At 35.0% G+C, this 14,297-nt stretch overlaps 1 protein-coding gene across 1 annotated transcript in view; it reads left to right on the plus strand.

Moving 5' to 3' along the window:
• Positions 1–14,297, plus strand: part of ACTR3 (actin related protein 3) — a 59,094-nt gene that overhangs the window by 28,850 nt on the left and 15,947 nt on the right. Inside the window, exons 3-8 of the mRNA XM_059394418.1 lie at positions 401–525; positions 3,053–3,163; positions 6,885–6,980; positions 8,709–8,816; positions 11,547–11,690; positions 13,575–13,748. Of these exons, the coding sequence (XP_059250401.1) occupies positions 401–525; positions 3,053–3,163; positions 6,885–6,980; positions 8,709–8,816; positions 11,547–11,690; positions 13,575–13,748 (758 nt within the window). The remainder of the gene's footprint in view (positions 1–400; positions 526–3,052; positions 3,164–6,884; positions 6,981–8,708; positions 8,817–11,546; positions 11,691–13,574; positions 13,749–14,297) is intronic.

The following is a 14,297-nucleotide window of genomic DNA, read 5'->3' on the forward strand; positions in this document are numbered from 1 at the left end:
AATTCCCCTTCAGTTTTCCTATTTTCATTTAGTGTTTTTTAGTTTTTTCTTTGTGATTGGCCATCAAGTATATATATTGATTGACTTTGTAGGATTATAATTTTATTTAAATCGAAATAGAGCTTACAGAGTTTTTAAAAAATGCAACTGAAACATTCCCACAACAGTACTTTTTTGGGGGCTTTTTACACTTGAAGCCTTGGCTGGAAGTTGAGATTTCATTGTGTTAAATGAATTTTGTTGTCAATTTCTTAAACGACCTCTGTGCTTTAACTTTAACAGATTAAGTATGTTAGATCATGTTTTGTTTAATAATACTTTATGTTGAAAGAACCAGAGTTAAAATTCTGTCTCATTTGAAAATAAACTTTGACATGTATAAATAACTTTTGTTATTAAGGTATTGCTATTAAGGAGTCTGCAAAAGTGGGTGATCAAGCTCAAAGGAGGGTGATGAAAGGAGTTGATGACCTAGACTTCTTCATTGGTGATGAAGCAATAGAAAAACCTACGTATGCAACAAAGGTATATTTTTATGATTTATAACAATAATATATTTTTTAAAAAATTAATTTGGGATGCCAGGGTGGCTAAGTCAGTTAAGAGTCTGCCTTTGGCTCAGGTTATGGGATCGAGTACCACATTGGACTCCTTACTTGGCTGGGAACCTGCTTCTCCCTCTGCCTGCTTCTCTCCTGCTAGTGCTCACTCTCTCTCACAAATGAATAAATAAAATCATCAAAAATAATTAGTCCAGTGATTGTGCAATCTGGAATTTTACTCAGTTACAGGCTTAATATCCTCAACTTCTTCACCATAGAAATTTCTTTTTCCCTGTGGCTTTTCCCAGTCTCACTTTAACATTTTTTTTTTTTTTTAGTCCTGGGAGGAGAATTTTCACCCAAATGAGCAGTATTTACTTTTCCATACTTGTTAGATCTTAAAGCTGTTGATGTGAATGGCTTTCTTTTGCCTCTACATTGCCACATCTAGATATATGTTAGTTTTGAATGTTGTATTTGAGGTACGTGAGAGACGTCTTACACATTGTTAGGCTGTCAAATAAGACAGCTGGAGACAAATATTTGGAAGGTATCAGTTAACCTCTAGAAAGGGTGAGATTATTTAGGGGGGTATACTTGGGGAGAGGCCCAAGATGGAGCCTGTTCAGTGTACCATTTAGGTTTGGTAGAAGACAAAAAGCCTAAGAAGGAGACTGAGAAGCTCTGGTTAGAGAGACTGCACTAGACGGGAGGGAATGTAAACAGTGTGGAATGCTGCTGCGCTATCAAGTAAGCTAGAACCCATACAGTATTTATGTCTTTAGCTACAAGGATGTCATTTGTAACCTTAATAAGAATAGTTTTAGAAGAGTGAGAACTCAGTGAGGCTGGGTTCAGGTAGGTTGGATTGTGAGTGTTAGGCCAGGAAAAAATGACAGTAATATTCAGTGAGGTTTGGGTATGATTGGGAGGCAGAGATAGTTGCATAGACAAGTTGTGGAGTTAAGATGGAAGAGGTGTTTAAATGATAACGTGAAAGAGCCACTAGATTTCAGTAAAAGGAAAGATGTAGTTCAATCCCCAGGTCTCTGAGAAAGCTAGAGGAATGGGATCCACAGCACAGATGATCTAATTGGAATGTGGAGGGTCTCATATTATAAAAAAGTGAAATGGATAAGTACAGAATCAGTTTTATAGATTTGGTGAAGGGACGTTGACTTCTGACTTTTGTCCTCTCCTTTCCCTGTGAGATACATGGTGACATCATCTCTGCTGCCCAAGTTGTAGGGGGAGAAGGTAAAACAATGAGTGATAGGGAGAACATTTAAAATTATTGTGAAGAGTGAAGATGAACAGAGTAGGGAAACAAAGACTTGCGTTGCCATGCAAAGTTAGGTTCATTTGAGAATAGCAACTACGAATTCTTAATTTTAACCACATAATTAGTTATCAGCATTGTGGAAATAGGCAGGGTTAGTGAAGGATGATGCTAGGTTGGGTTTTGATAGGTGGAATGACAAAAGGAAATAAGAATACTCAAAGTGATGGAGCATAAAATCTAAACTCTATGTATGTGTTTGTGTGTCTTTGGGCAAGTTTGATGGCTAAGGAGTAATCACTAGAGCCAGTGGACTACAAGTGTAATTGTGATCAGAAGTATAGCGGGCTGCTAGAGTGTGGTAGGGGGAGAAGAAGGTGTGGTCAGAGAGGGATGCATTTGGGTATTAGGAATTTAGAGATGTGATAGTGATACAAAGATTGAAACAGCAAAAAGAAATCTTTGAAGGTGATGAAGTCAGTGAGTTAAGAGGCCAGAGTTTTCTGCACTGATTCTGTTCTCTTAAATACATTTTTAAGTCTTCCATATGCTACAAACAAACCAAAACAAAAAAACTTCTCTCAGTCTTTTTTCCTTTTCTTTTTCCTCAGGAGCCTTTTAGCTGTTGCTTTCCTCTTTTAAAACCAAGCCTTGGAGGCTTAGTCAGTTAAACGTCTGCTTTGGTTCATGTTCACTTCATGTTCTCAGGTTCCTGAGGTTGGGTTCAGTGGGGAGTCTGCTTGAAAATCTCTTCTCCCTCTCCTGCTCCCCCTGCTCACCTGTGTGCTCTCTCTCCCTCTCTCTCAAATAAATAAAAATCTTAAAAAAAAAAAAACCAAACGTACCAAATTTACTTAGTTTTAGATTCTTTGTGCTCAGATTATTATTAAGCTCTTTGTTAAAGCCCACTGTATATAATAATCTTTAATCCTTCTTGGTTTGTTTATCACAGAATTGCTCTGATGGTTCTCTTCTAATATTTAGTATATGTGCTGCTGAAGTGAGCACTTCCTAATATTTACATTATGTATTTTAATTGAACCATCTTAAAATATGTTGGGGGAACAATGCCTTTGCTCTCTAAATAGTAAAGTATGCGTCTCCTAAGGGTGATCTACAGTATCATTAAATCACACTAAAAAATGCTGTCCTGATTTAATAATCTCCTTTTTTGGTAGTTTTATTTACTTTTGACATTAAAGGATTTCATTTGTGTTTTGTGTTTTAATAGTGGCCAATTCGCCATGGTATAGTTGAAGATTGGGACTTGATGGAAAGGTTTATGGAGCAAGTGATTTTTAAATATTTAAGGGCAGAACCAGAAGACCATTATTTTCTTTTGGTAAGTACAAATTAAAATTTCACCAAGGACATTTTCGAAGAAACTTAATGAGAATGTTTTTATCACATCTGTACTCACTAGGGCATATTTTATTGTTTATTAAATTGTCCCATGTCTAAAAGACTTTGTTATAATGCTGTACTGTCTTTAAGATCGTCCAGTTCTAGTTTTCAGTAGGGTTGTAATATGTTGAAGTACTGAGGCTTAGGCACTTAGAAAAAGTTCTTTTCATAATTAATACGTAATCTTTTTTTTAAAGATTTTATTTATTTATTTGACAGACAGAGATCACAAGTAGGCAGAGAGGCAGGCAGAGAGAGAGGAGGAAGCAGGCTCCCTGCTGAACAGAGAGCCTCATGCGGGGCTCGATCCCAGGACTCTGGGATCATGACCTGAGCCGAAAGCAGAGGCTTTAACCCACTGAGCCACCCAGGTGCCCCAATACGTAATCTTTATGATAGGAACAGTAAGGTTCAAAAAAAGTTGGAAATATGGCACTTTGCCTTTTTTTAATAACTGGCCTGATTATTATTTCTTTAGTAATTCTTGGCAGCAAAAATACAGTGTAATTTTTTTTTTTTTAAGATTTTATTTATTTGACAGAGAGAGATCACAAGTAGACAGAGAGGCAGGCAGAGAGAGAGAGGGAAGCAGGCTCCCTGCTGAGCAGAGAGCCCGATGTGGGACTCGATCCCAGGACCCTGAGATCATGACCTGAGCCGAAGGCAGCAGCTTAACCCACTGAGCCACCCAGGCGCCCAATACAGTGTAATTTTTAAACTTACTTTTACCAAAGCACTGCATGTTTATAGTTTACAAAAATCAAATGCTCTGAGATTTAAAACAAAAAAAGTAGCACTCTTGGGGCGCCTGGTAGCTCAGTGGGTTAAGCCGCTGCCTTCGGCTCAGGTCATGCTCTCAGGGTCCTGGGATCAAGTCCCTCCTGCATCGGGCTCTCTCCTGAGCAGGGAGCCTGCTTCCCTTCCTCTCTCTCTCTCTGCCTGCCTCTCTGCCTGCTTGTGATATCTCTCTCTCTCTCTCAAATAAATAAATAAATAAATAAATCTTTAAAAAAAAAAAAACAAGTAGCACTCTCCTTCCTCGCCTTTCCCAGCCTTTGATTCATATTATCTAGAGACACACTCTTTAAATTTTTAAAGAGCTTTTTAATAGTTATCTCATAAATTTAAACATGTTTTCTATTTATTGTTTATTTAAATACTTCACACTACCTACTGACTTCCTAAGTGGGAAAGATGAGGGTTTTATTTTACCCTCCTTCTCTTAACACAGAATCCCTGTCTTCTCCCCCTCTTTACAATATAGTTATATGAAATCAATGTTCTATATTTTATTATAATTTGTGAATATTGTTTATGGGTAGACCATAAACATAAAGTTGAAAGACCTTTAAATACCTGCATGTACACAGCCTAGACCCAAGTATTTTATTATAATTGCTTTATGATATCTATCAGGTTATCTGTCACTCCATCTTATATTTTTAATTACTTCAAAATGAGTTGCAGGTGGAGTAGTTTCACCCCTAAATACATAAGCATGTGTATCATCACTTAGAGTACATTATTTGGTTATGGTTCTTTTATATATATAAAATTCACATGCTATAAAATGTATATATCTTAACTCTGCAATTCTGTGGGTATTGATCATGCATTGGCAGATTTTCTCTGAAGGTCCAGATAGTAAATATTTTTGGCTTTGAGTGCCATCTGGTCTCTGCAGCTCTGCTGTTGTAGCAGGAAAGCAGCCTTAGATGATACCTAAATGTGTTCCAGTAAAATCGTGTTTACAAAAACAAATGGTGAGATGGGTTTGTCTTACAGAATGCATGATACAGTTTGCCCAGCTTCTGTTTTTAACAGATGCATACATCTGTGTAACCTAAACCATTATTAAGATACAGACCATTACTATCAGCCTGGAAAGTTTTCCTCTGCCCTTTCCTGATTAATTCCTGCCCCTGTGTCCTAGAGGCAACCACTGTTCTCATTTTCTGGCACGGATTGGTTTGGTCTGTGTTTGAGGTTTATATAAATAGAATTGCACAAGTTACGCTCTTTGGTAAGACTTTGAGACTCATTCACATTGTTGCATATATTGGTAATTTGTTGCTGGATCATATTCTGTTGTATGAATGTGCCTCACTATCCGTTTTTTTTTGTTGATGACCTGGGCTGTTTCTAGTTTTTGACTGTTACAAATTTGGTTATCGTGAACATTCTTATACAAGTCTTTTTGTGGACATGTTTTCATTTGTCTTACATAAATACCTATATACCGAATTGCTGTGTTGTAGGGTAGGTCCATGATTGGTTTTATAGGAAATTCTCAGAGCTCTTTCCAAGGGATTGTACCTTTGTGCACACCCACCAGCAATGTGTTAGCAATCTGGTTGCTCTATCCAGCCTTTGGTGTGTTAGTCTTTTTAAATTTAGCCATTCTGGTGGGTGTGTAAAATTTCTCATTTGGTTTTAATTTGCATTTTCCTGATGACTAATGATGTTTAGCACTTTTTTATGTGCTTATTAGCTGTTAGTATATTTTCCTTGGGAGGTCTTCTGATTATGTTTTATTTTATATAGAACTAGTGTTTTTCTTAGAGTTTATAATTTAACTTGATTTTTTTCAGTTTGCTTAGTATGTGTCTGTCACTAAATTATCTCCAAAGTCTTGAAAAATAGTTCCAAAACTGCTTTCAATAAGTTTAAACACATCAGGTAGTTTTAGCTATTAAAGGTTTTATGTAGGCACAAAGTCTACTCCTAGTTGACCATTTTTTTTAAAAAGCCTTACAGTGTTTTCTTAAATTAACAAAAAGATTTAATGCAATGAATTCAAGTTTTATTCATGTTTCTCTATAATTTGTGTTCTTGACATTTAAGGAGTCCTTCTTACCTCAAGGTCAAAAACATCATTCCTCTGCGTTTCTGAAGTTTGAAAATTTTGCCTTCCATTTTAGATATTTGAGAAAACAAGGATTGTCAGATCAGATTCATAAGAATCAGACCTTACCCATTTTCAAGCTGTAATAATTTAAATGATTTAAGTAATCACGAGGCATATGGGAAACATGAAGTACAGGATTGCAAGTACAGTTTCCTTAGTCCTCTCTTGCCTCATTAGAACGTGTTTTGGCCCAGACTTAAATCTGCAGGTTTCTAAGTGAAGTATACGGTCATATAAATGGAAGAGAACTGTGTAAATATCTCCATTTTAATACTCTTAACAGTTACATCACTTAACAGTTTCCAAGAAGCATGGCATAAATTTGTAGAATCTTGGCTTATTTACTGTGGTTATAAACAGACCTGGTACATCCTGCTGAAAACATTACATAGGTGGGAATTCTGCCACTAGAAACACCGTTGTTAAGTCTCGCTGGAGGTCTGTCATTATCCTTTTTTATAAGATGATTTGACCAGGTCTCCTTTCTCCCTCTCATTCCTTTTATAAGTGTTTAATGGTGTAATGTAGAAATTTGGTTTCTCTTTTTGTGTGTGAGTGATTATATTCTTTTCATATATTTTTCATAGGTCTGTTTGAATTCTTTATAAAATTTTTCTTTTTTTGGTCTGTCTTTGTATCTCTAAATTTAAGATTTTTAAATAAAATTTCTAACATTTTTTATTTAAAAATTGCTTAAAAGTTGTCAAAATAATCTGGTTTTGTCTGTTTGAAATGTTATTCCATTTAATAGACTGAACCTCCACTGAATACTCCAGAAAACAGGGAATATACTGCTGAAATAATGTTTGAATCCTTCAATGTTCCAGGCTTGTACATTGCTGTGCAGGTAAGAAAGTTCACAAGTCAAGATAAGCTTGACTCTTGAATTTTTATCTGGTTAATTCACTCTTAAATACATATTTTGTATGACCTCAGAGCATATTATTGTTCTCTCCTGAATCAATAATTTAGAAATCATAGTAAATAGGAGTTTGTAAAAGAGAAATGTTGAAGGAAGTAAGTTATTGATCTGTAGATAATTTAAGGCTTTTCATGAGACAGAAATAAGGGTATTAATATTTACCAAGTGTTTATTTCAGGTCAAGAACTTTATATTCATACTCGTTTATCCTTGAAATGTTTGTTGTATCCTTTTTTCATTGTTTTGATTCACTTACTGCTAGATATATTTGACCACTTTCTCTTTTGTGCCCCTCTGTATTCTATGTCATAAATTCCTGTAATAATTTATTAATTAAATTTCATTAATATTGAGCTTACTTTCTAAATGTATCTTCATGGAATGGCTTCTTTCCCACCTCTCAGGATCACAGCTCACCTCTTACCCTGTAGCAAATGTAATGCCTAGCATATCACAAATGCTTAATAGGTATATAAACTATTGTATAGTTCTCCTAGGTAACAGTGATTATGATGTGTGATTCTGTGTTAAAATAGGAGGATGTCCTGGATAACTTTGTAGGTCCCTTTCAGCTATTACTAGACAGGCGCTTTAACCAACTAAGCCATGGCGCCCACCCCTTTCAGCTATTATATTGCAAATAGGTGAAAGTTTAGCTCTGTTTTTAATTATTGGACATATATCTTGTTGGAGGCTTGGATTGTATGAAATTCTGTTTTTAAAAAATGACTGTGTTAATTTCTTAATTTGTAAACTTAAAAGAATTATACTTTATTGTCCATGCCAGTCTTTTTCATAGAAAAATATAATTTCATCAACTTTGTTTCCTGATTAACTCATGATATTTACAAGTGTATAATGGCTTTTCCTGTGGTTAACTAACTTGTTATATATTCCTAAAAGCATGTTGCAGTTAAAACTTTGGAGCTTATCTTGATATAGATACTTGTTTATAGCCATCTATGTATGGAATACATATATTTTGTTTGTATATTTCTTTATCTTACTTACACTTTGTGGTTTGTATACAGGCTAGCCCATATAAACATAATTTTAAGTCCTAGCAGTCTTAGTGCTGTGATACATGATGTTAGTCTTCCCCATTTTGGCCTGCATAAAAACATGGGAAATTTACAAATATGCCTCTAGAAGTAAATACAAGCTTGTTACATTTTTCTTAAATTGTAGGATGCGAATAATTTTATTGCGTAATGTAAATTACTTTATGTATTTTTTTGTCAGAGATGACTGTAGTTGACCCTTGAACAGTACAGGTTTGAACTGCATAGGTCCACTTACATGCAAATTTTTTTCAGTAGAGTACTATAAATGTTTGTCTCCCTTATGATTTTCTTAACATTTTTTTTCTCTTATTATAAGAATACAGTATATGATATAACATACAAAATCTGTGTTAATCTTCTGTTTATGTGTTCTGGTCAACAGTAGACACTTGGTAGTTCAGTTTTTGGAGAGTCAGAAGTTATACTTGGACTTTCGACTGCTTGTGTTGGAGGGATCAGCGCACCTAACCCTGGTGTTGCTCCAGAGTCAACTGCACATTTAAAATTGAAGTACTCCATGAAATATTTTTTTCTATTAACTCTTTGTGCTTGTTTTTATTTTCTTTCCTGTCATATTTTTTGGTCTAAGGCTGTTCTTGCCTTAGCTGCCTCTTGGACCTCAAGACAAGTAGGAGAACGGACATTGACTGGTACAGTAATAGACAGTGGAGATGGTGTCACCCATGTCATTCCAGTGGTAAGGATATTTAAAAATTACCAAATAGTCCTATCAGATAACATATCTGGCAGAGTTAAATGATACGAATTAATACTACTTTTAAAAAATTTTAAACATTTGAAAAGTTTGCACTCGTTTGGCCATTTGTTCATCTAGGGCTGTGTTTTGCTCAAGTTAATATTAAAATTCTATAAAGAAATTCCAAAATCTTTCTTCTGCTCTGTAGGTTTGTGCTATAATTAGGATATGATTTAAAAATAGTAGAAATTGTTTCTAATTCATAATTAGAAGATGTAACGGGAATGGTAAAAGATATTTTGCATTTTTTTTTTAAGATTATATTTATTTTGTAGAGTGCGAGTGAGAGCATGAGTGGTGGTGGGGAGGAAGAGGCAAAGGGAGAGGGAGGAGCAGACTCCCTGCTCAGCAGGGAGCCTGATGCGGGGGCAAGATCCCAGGACCCTGGAATCAGGACCTGAGCCGAAGGCAGATGCTTAACCGACTATGCCACCCAGGTGCCACTATGCCTTTCTTTTCTTAAACTTGGAATTCTGTCTTCTAGTTTGGATGTGTCTGTGTTACATGTATTAGCCAGTTGGTAGTCTCTCTTATCCTTAATTAACAGATTTCAGTTTGGTGCATAGGTTAGCTAACTAACAATTTGTTATAAGCATATGGCCATTAATGACTTTTGGGAATTATTTTGATTTATTTATTGTAATTAAGCTCAGTGGCCTGTGTGGGGCTTGAACTCAAGGTTCCAAGATCAAGAGTCACGTGTTCTACTGACTCAGCCAGCTACATGCCCCTGGAAAATTTTTTTTTTTTTTGGAATAAAAAGGTCAAGTTACAATTGTGCTTTTTATGGTTTGTATTTAGTAAAGTATATTAAAAAAATGCATCAGATTGGATTATTTGTCAGAGATGGCATTTTTTCTGCCAAGGCTTTTGTGCTTCCAATTCTTAATGGCAAATTAAGGTTTTTTTTTTTTTTTTTTTTAAAGATTTTATGTATTTATTTGACAGAGATTACAAGTAGGTAGAGAGGCAGGCAGAGAGAGAGGAGGAAGCAGGCTCTCTGCAGAGCAGAGAGCCCCATGTGGGGCTCGACCCCAGGACCCTGGCTGGGATCATGACCTGAGCCAAAGGCAGAGGCTTTAACCCACTGAGCCACCCAGGCGCCCTAGGGTATTTTTTAATTTTAGATTTTTTATTTTTCTCCATTGCAGTTCTCTTTGGATCCTTTTACATCTTTTCTTTCTCTCTCATTCATGTTTCCATTCATGATTCCATTCTTGATTATGAGGAATATATCGTAGTTGTTTTAATGTCTTTTTCTATGAATGCTATTATCTTTGATATTTCTGTTTCTTTCTCTTAATTTTTTTTCCCAGTCAGGGGTTGCATTTTCCAGCTTTCTTGCTTCTGTATAATTTTTCATTGGGTACTGTATGTTCACATTGTTATGTCCTGGATTTGGGGACTTTTAAAGATACTTTGAGTTATTTTTCCTGGGATACAGTTAAATTACTAGGAATCAGTTGGATTCTTTCAGGGGTTCCTTTTAAACATTATTGAGCAAGTCCAGAACAATCTTTTGTCTGGTCCTACTTTGTCCCCACTCTTGAGGCACTCTTCTGAGGATTCTACTCAGTGTCCTGTGTTTGAGGTCTTGTTACACTGCCTAATGGGAATGTAAACTATTCCCAGCTACAACAAGCTTTGAGGATTGTTTTGTTCCCACTTTCTAGAGGTTCTTTCTCTGGCCATGTTGGTTTCCTAACATGAATGTGATGATTACTAGTCAGCTAAGGTTTTACTTTTCACATCTCAGAGCTCTGTGTCACTGTAGCTATTTTAGCTTTAGTAGTTTGACATGTAAGCTGTAGCAGTAGACTTCCCTGAAATCTAAATTTTGTATCCTCAACTTAATGAGACTTTCTGACTCTGCTTGGGTTCTTCCTCCCATTATTGCTGCCTAGCAACTCTTCCTAGGCAGTGAGATGGGCTGTTTATAGCACTCATCTTATTTGCTTTCCCTTCTCATTGAGAACACTGCCCTATTCTGCCTGTTTAGTGTCGGAAAACGTTTATTTCGTTTAATTTGTTCTTTTTTTTCCTTTAATGTGAGAGATTAAATCCAATCCCTAATACTCTGTCATGGCCAGATGATACTCTTTGTTAATGAAATTTAATTTTGTTACATTATTTTTTGTACTTCTGACTCATATCCGTAAATTTATGAATTGTGTAGAATTTAATTATTTGGCATTATAATAATGCATAGAATGCCTTTGCCTTGTGAAATTGGTACCTGCTTCATTAGGAAAAATGAGATTGTGGGTTAACGATCAGATTTCCTACAATGCTATCTAAATTGTTTACTGAAATTATTAAAGAGTTTTAAATAATTTCCTATCTGGTCTCCTATCAAAACATTTAAACTTCAGAAATTTGTCATTTCTGTGTTGTTAAGTCATTTCAGTCTTAGTTATAAACTCTTACCAGTGAAAGAATAATCTAAGTTGCTGGCCATTCTTGTTCATAATATCTGTACAGTATTATAAATTATACAGTATTGTGAGGAATATGGTTGAAGAATAAAGACTAGAAGAACTCTCCTGGGATAAAGCAATACTTGGGAATATAAACACACTAACTTGAGAAATTAATCTTTGATGATTATTTAGGTTATTTTAATTTTGAAATCACTGAAAGTAAATTTGCCACTTTTTCCCCCCCGTATAGGCCGAAGGGTATGTGATTGGCAGCTGTATTAAGCACATTCCAATCGCAGGACGAGATATAACATATTTTATTCAGCAGTTGTTGAGAGACCGAGAAGTAGGAATCCCTCCAGAGCAATCCTTGGAAACTGCTAAGGCAGTAAAGGTAAAAAAGTAATGATGAAAGTGTAATTCAGTTAGAAATTAAAATCAGATTTACAATATTAACATGAAAACTCTCAGGTGAAGAATGGTACTTTAAAAAAAAAAAGAAAACTTTTTACTTAGCCAGTTATAAATTAATACCCTTAATTATATATATGTTTTCTCTTTATTTCTTGTAAGGAGATTTTGCGGGATGATCAGCTCTGTGCCTTGTTGTCTCCACATTTCACATTTGAGTCAAGAACATTTGTACCAGCTGACTTCAGCATACATTTTTGTGATTATTCCCCATAGTAAAAATAATTAGTTTGTTTCATAGTTCTTGTATCTCAGTTTTTTCACTGAATTCTTTATTTTTTATTTTATTTTTTTTTTAAGATTTTGTTTATTTATTTGACAGACAAAGATCCCAAGTAGGCAGAGAGGCAGGCAGAGAGAGGAGGAAGCAGGCTTCCCGCGGAGCAGAGAGCCCACCCAATTGGAAAGCAGAGGCTTTAACCCACTGAGCCATCCGGGCGCCCCTGAGTTCTTTATTTTAATCCTAACAATTTTCTGTTGAAAAATTTTTTTTTGATGTAATTGTTTCATTTCACTAGAATAGAGGTGGTGTTTGGCTCACGTGATACAGCAAATAAAAACGTGAAGACTATTTAAGGTGTTTTAATTTGTATGTTATATAAGTCTTTGTTAGATCAGTTTTTTATGTAAACTGTCAAAATACTTAGAATCACTTTTTAAATTTATCATTTGCCAACATACCTACAAAAATTTTAGTGGGTTTCTCATATGTTTTCAGTATGTGAAAGCAAAAATCCCGCAGCAAAAATAACTTTAAGGAGTTTACTGCTTTCTAGTAGTAAGGGAATTATCAAATGGCTGCCAAAACTAACCCAAAGGATGGCATCAAAATTAAATATGTGAAAAATTAACATGAATACTGCTTCAGCATCTTTGGGAAGCCTGTGGGGTTTAAAAAATAAAAAAAGCACCAAGGATTAAAATCTATTTTAGAGAATACTGATGCTCAGTCTGAATGTATTTTAAGAATTATAATTTCCATGTAATTCCTACTTTTGATGTTGGAAAAAGACCTACAATAACATCAAATTGTTCTTTGTTTTCCATATTCTTTCCTTATATGTCTTTATATTATTAGTAATAGTATTTGCATCTATTGTGGATTAGAATTCTTCATGAACAAAAATATATGAAGTGTGTGTTTTTCTTTTAAAAAAAATGAAACGTGGATTCAGGAGTCCATAAATTGTAAATAGAATGTTACAACTCATAACATTTTTGAATTGCATTTTTAATGAAAACTTTTACTTAGGACTTAATCAGTAAAGTGGCAATTTGGCATTGTAGGTGATACAGTCAAAAAGAATAGTTTTTGTTTTCAGCCTTTTTTCTTTTGCTCATTTACTTAGATCATATTCAGGTTTGTTCCAGGAAGGTGTTAAGGATTAAGGGTCTATATTAATTTGTGGGTTATATCAACTTTTACTTATTCTCTAGTTCTGTATTTATTTTATGTTTTCTCCTCTTCATAACGCAGACTCCATTAATTATTGGAACTGCATAAGAAGTTGAATGACAATAATGAATGTTTTCATAAAATAACCTTGAGATAGTAGAGGTTGTCTCTTCAGTTGATCAAGTCTTATTCAGTATGTATGAAGCTAGGAATTATGTATAAGAAATGAGAGATGAGTTATTTGTACTAAACATAAATTAATGTCCTAACATGAAATTATCTTCAGCTTAATTTCTTAATTTTATTTTCCAACGATATTTGTTCATTTGATTCTGGTTTGCCAAAAATATGTCATCCTTTTCTACTGTTCCTAAAATGAGGAAATAATTACTCATTTCTTTGTTTTCCTAGGAGCGCTATAGTTATGTCTGCCCAGATTTAGTAAAAGAATTTAACAAGTATGACACAGATGGATCAAAGTGGATCAAGCAATATACTGGAATCAATGCTATCTCAAAGAAAGAATTTTCTATTGATGTTGGTTATGAGAGATTCTTGGGACCTGAAATCTTTTTTCATCCAGAGGTAAGTCCCGTCCCCCCCCCCCCCCGATAGGATTGTTTTGAGAAATTCAGGGAGGAGTTAATCTCAGAAACTTTTCCTATACTAAAGTGCTATTGTGAGTTTATTTATTTATTTATTTATTTATTTATTAAGATTTTATTTATTTATTTGACAGACAGAGATCACAAGTAGGCAGAGAGAGAGGAGGAAGCAGGCTCCCTGCTGAGCAGAGAGCCCGATGCAGGACTCGATCCCAGGACACTGGGATCATGACCTGAGCCAAAGGCAGAGGCTTTAACCCACTGAGCCACCCAGGTGCCCTATTGTGAGTTATTTTCAAGAGGAATAGTTTCCTATGTTGAAATAGGCTAAACAAGTTACTATTTTTTGTATATTTAAGAGTCTCATGCTCTACCGACTGAGCTAGCCAGGCGCCTTATTTTTTGTATATTTAGAAAACTAAAACTTGTCTTTTTAATATTTGTGGCTTATGTGGGATCATGAAAAGAGGGAAGCCCCTAAAATTTATGACCATTTAAATAAAGTATTTTGGAAAAGTTCTAGAACTAC

Source organism: Mustela nigripes, chromosome 3, assembly GCF_022355385.1.
Source record: "Mustela nigripes isolate SB6536 chromosome 3, MUSNIG.SB6536, whole genome shotgun sequence".
NCBI classification, from domain to species: Eukaryota; Metazoa; Chordata; class Mammalia; order Carnivora; family Mustelidae; genus Mustela; species Mustela nigripes.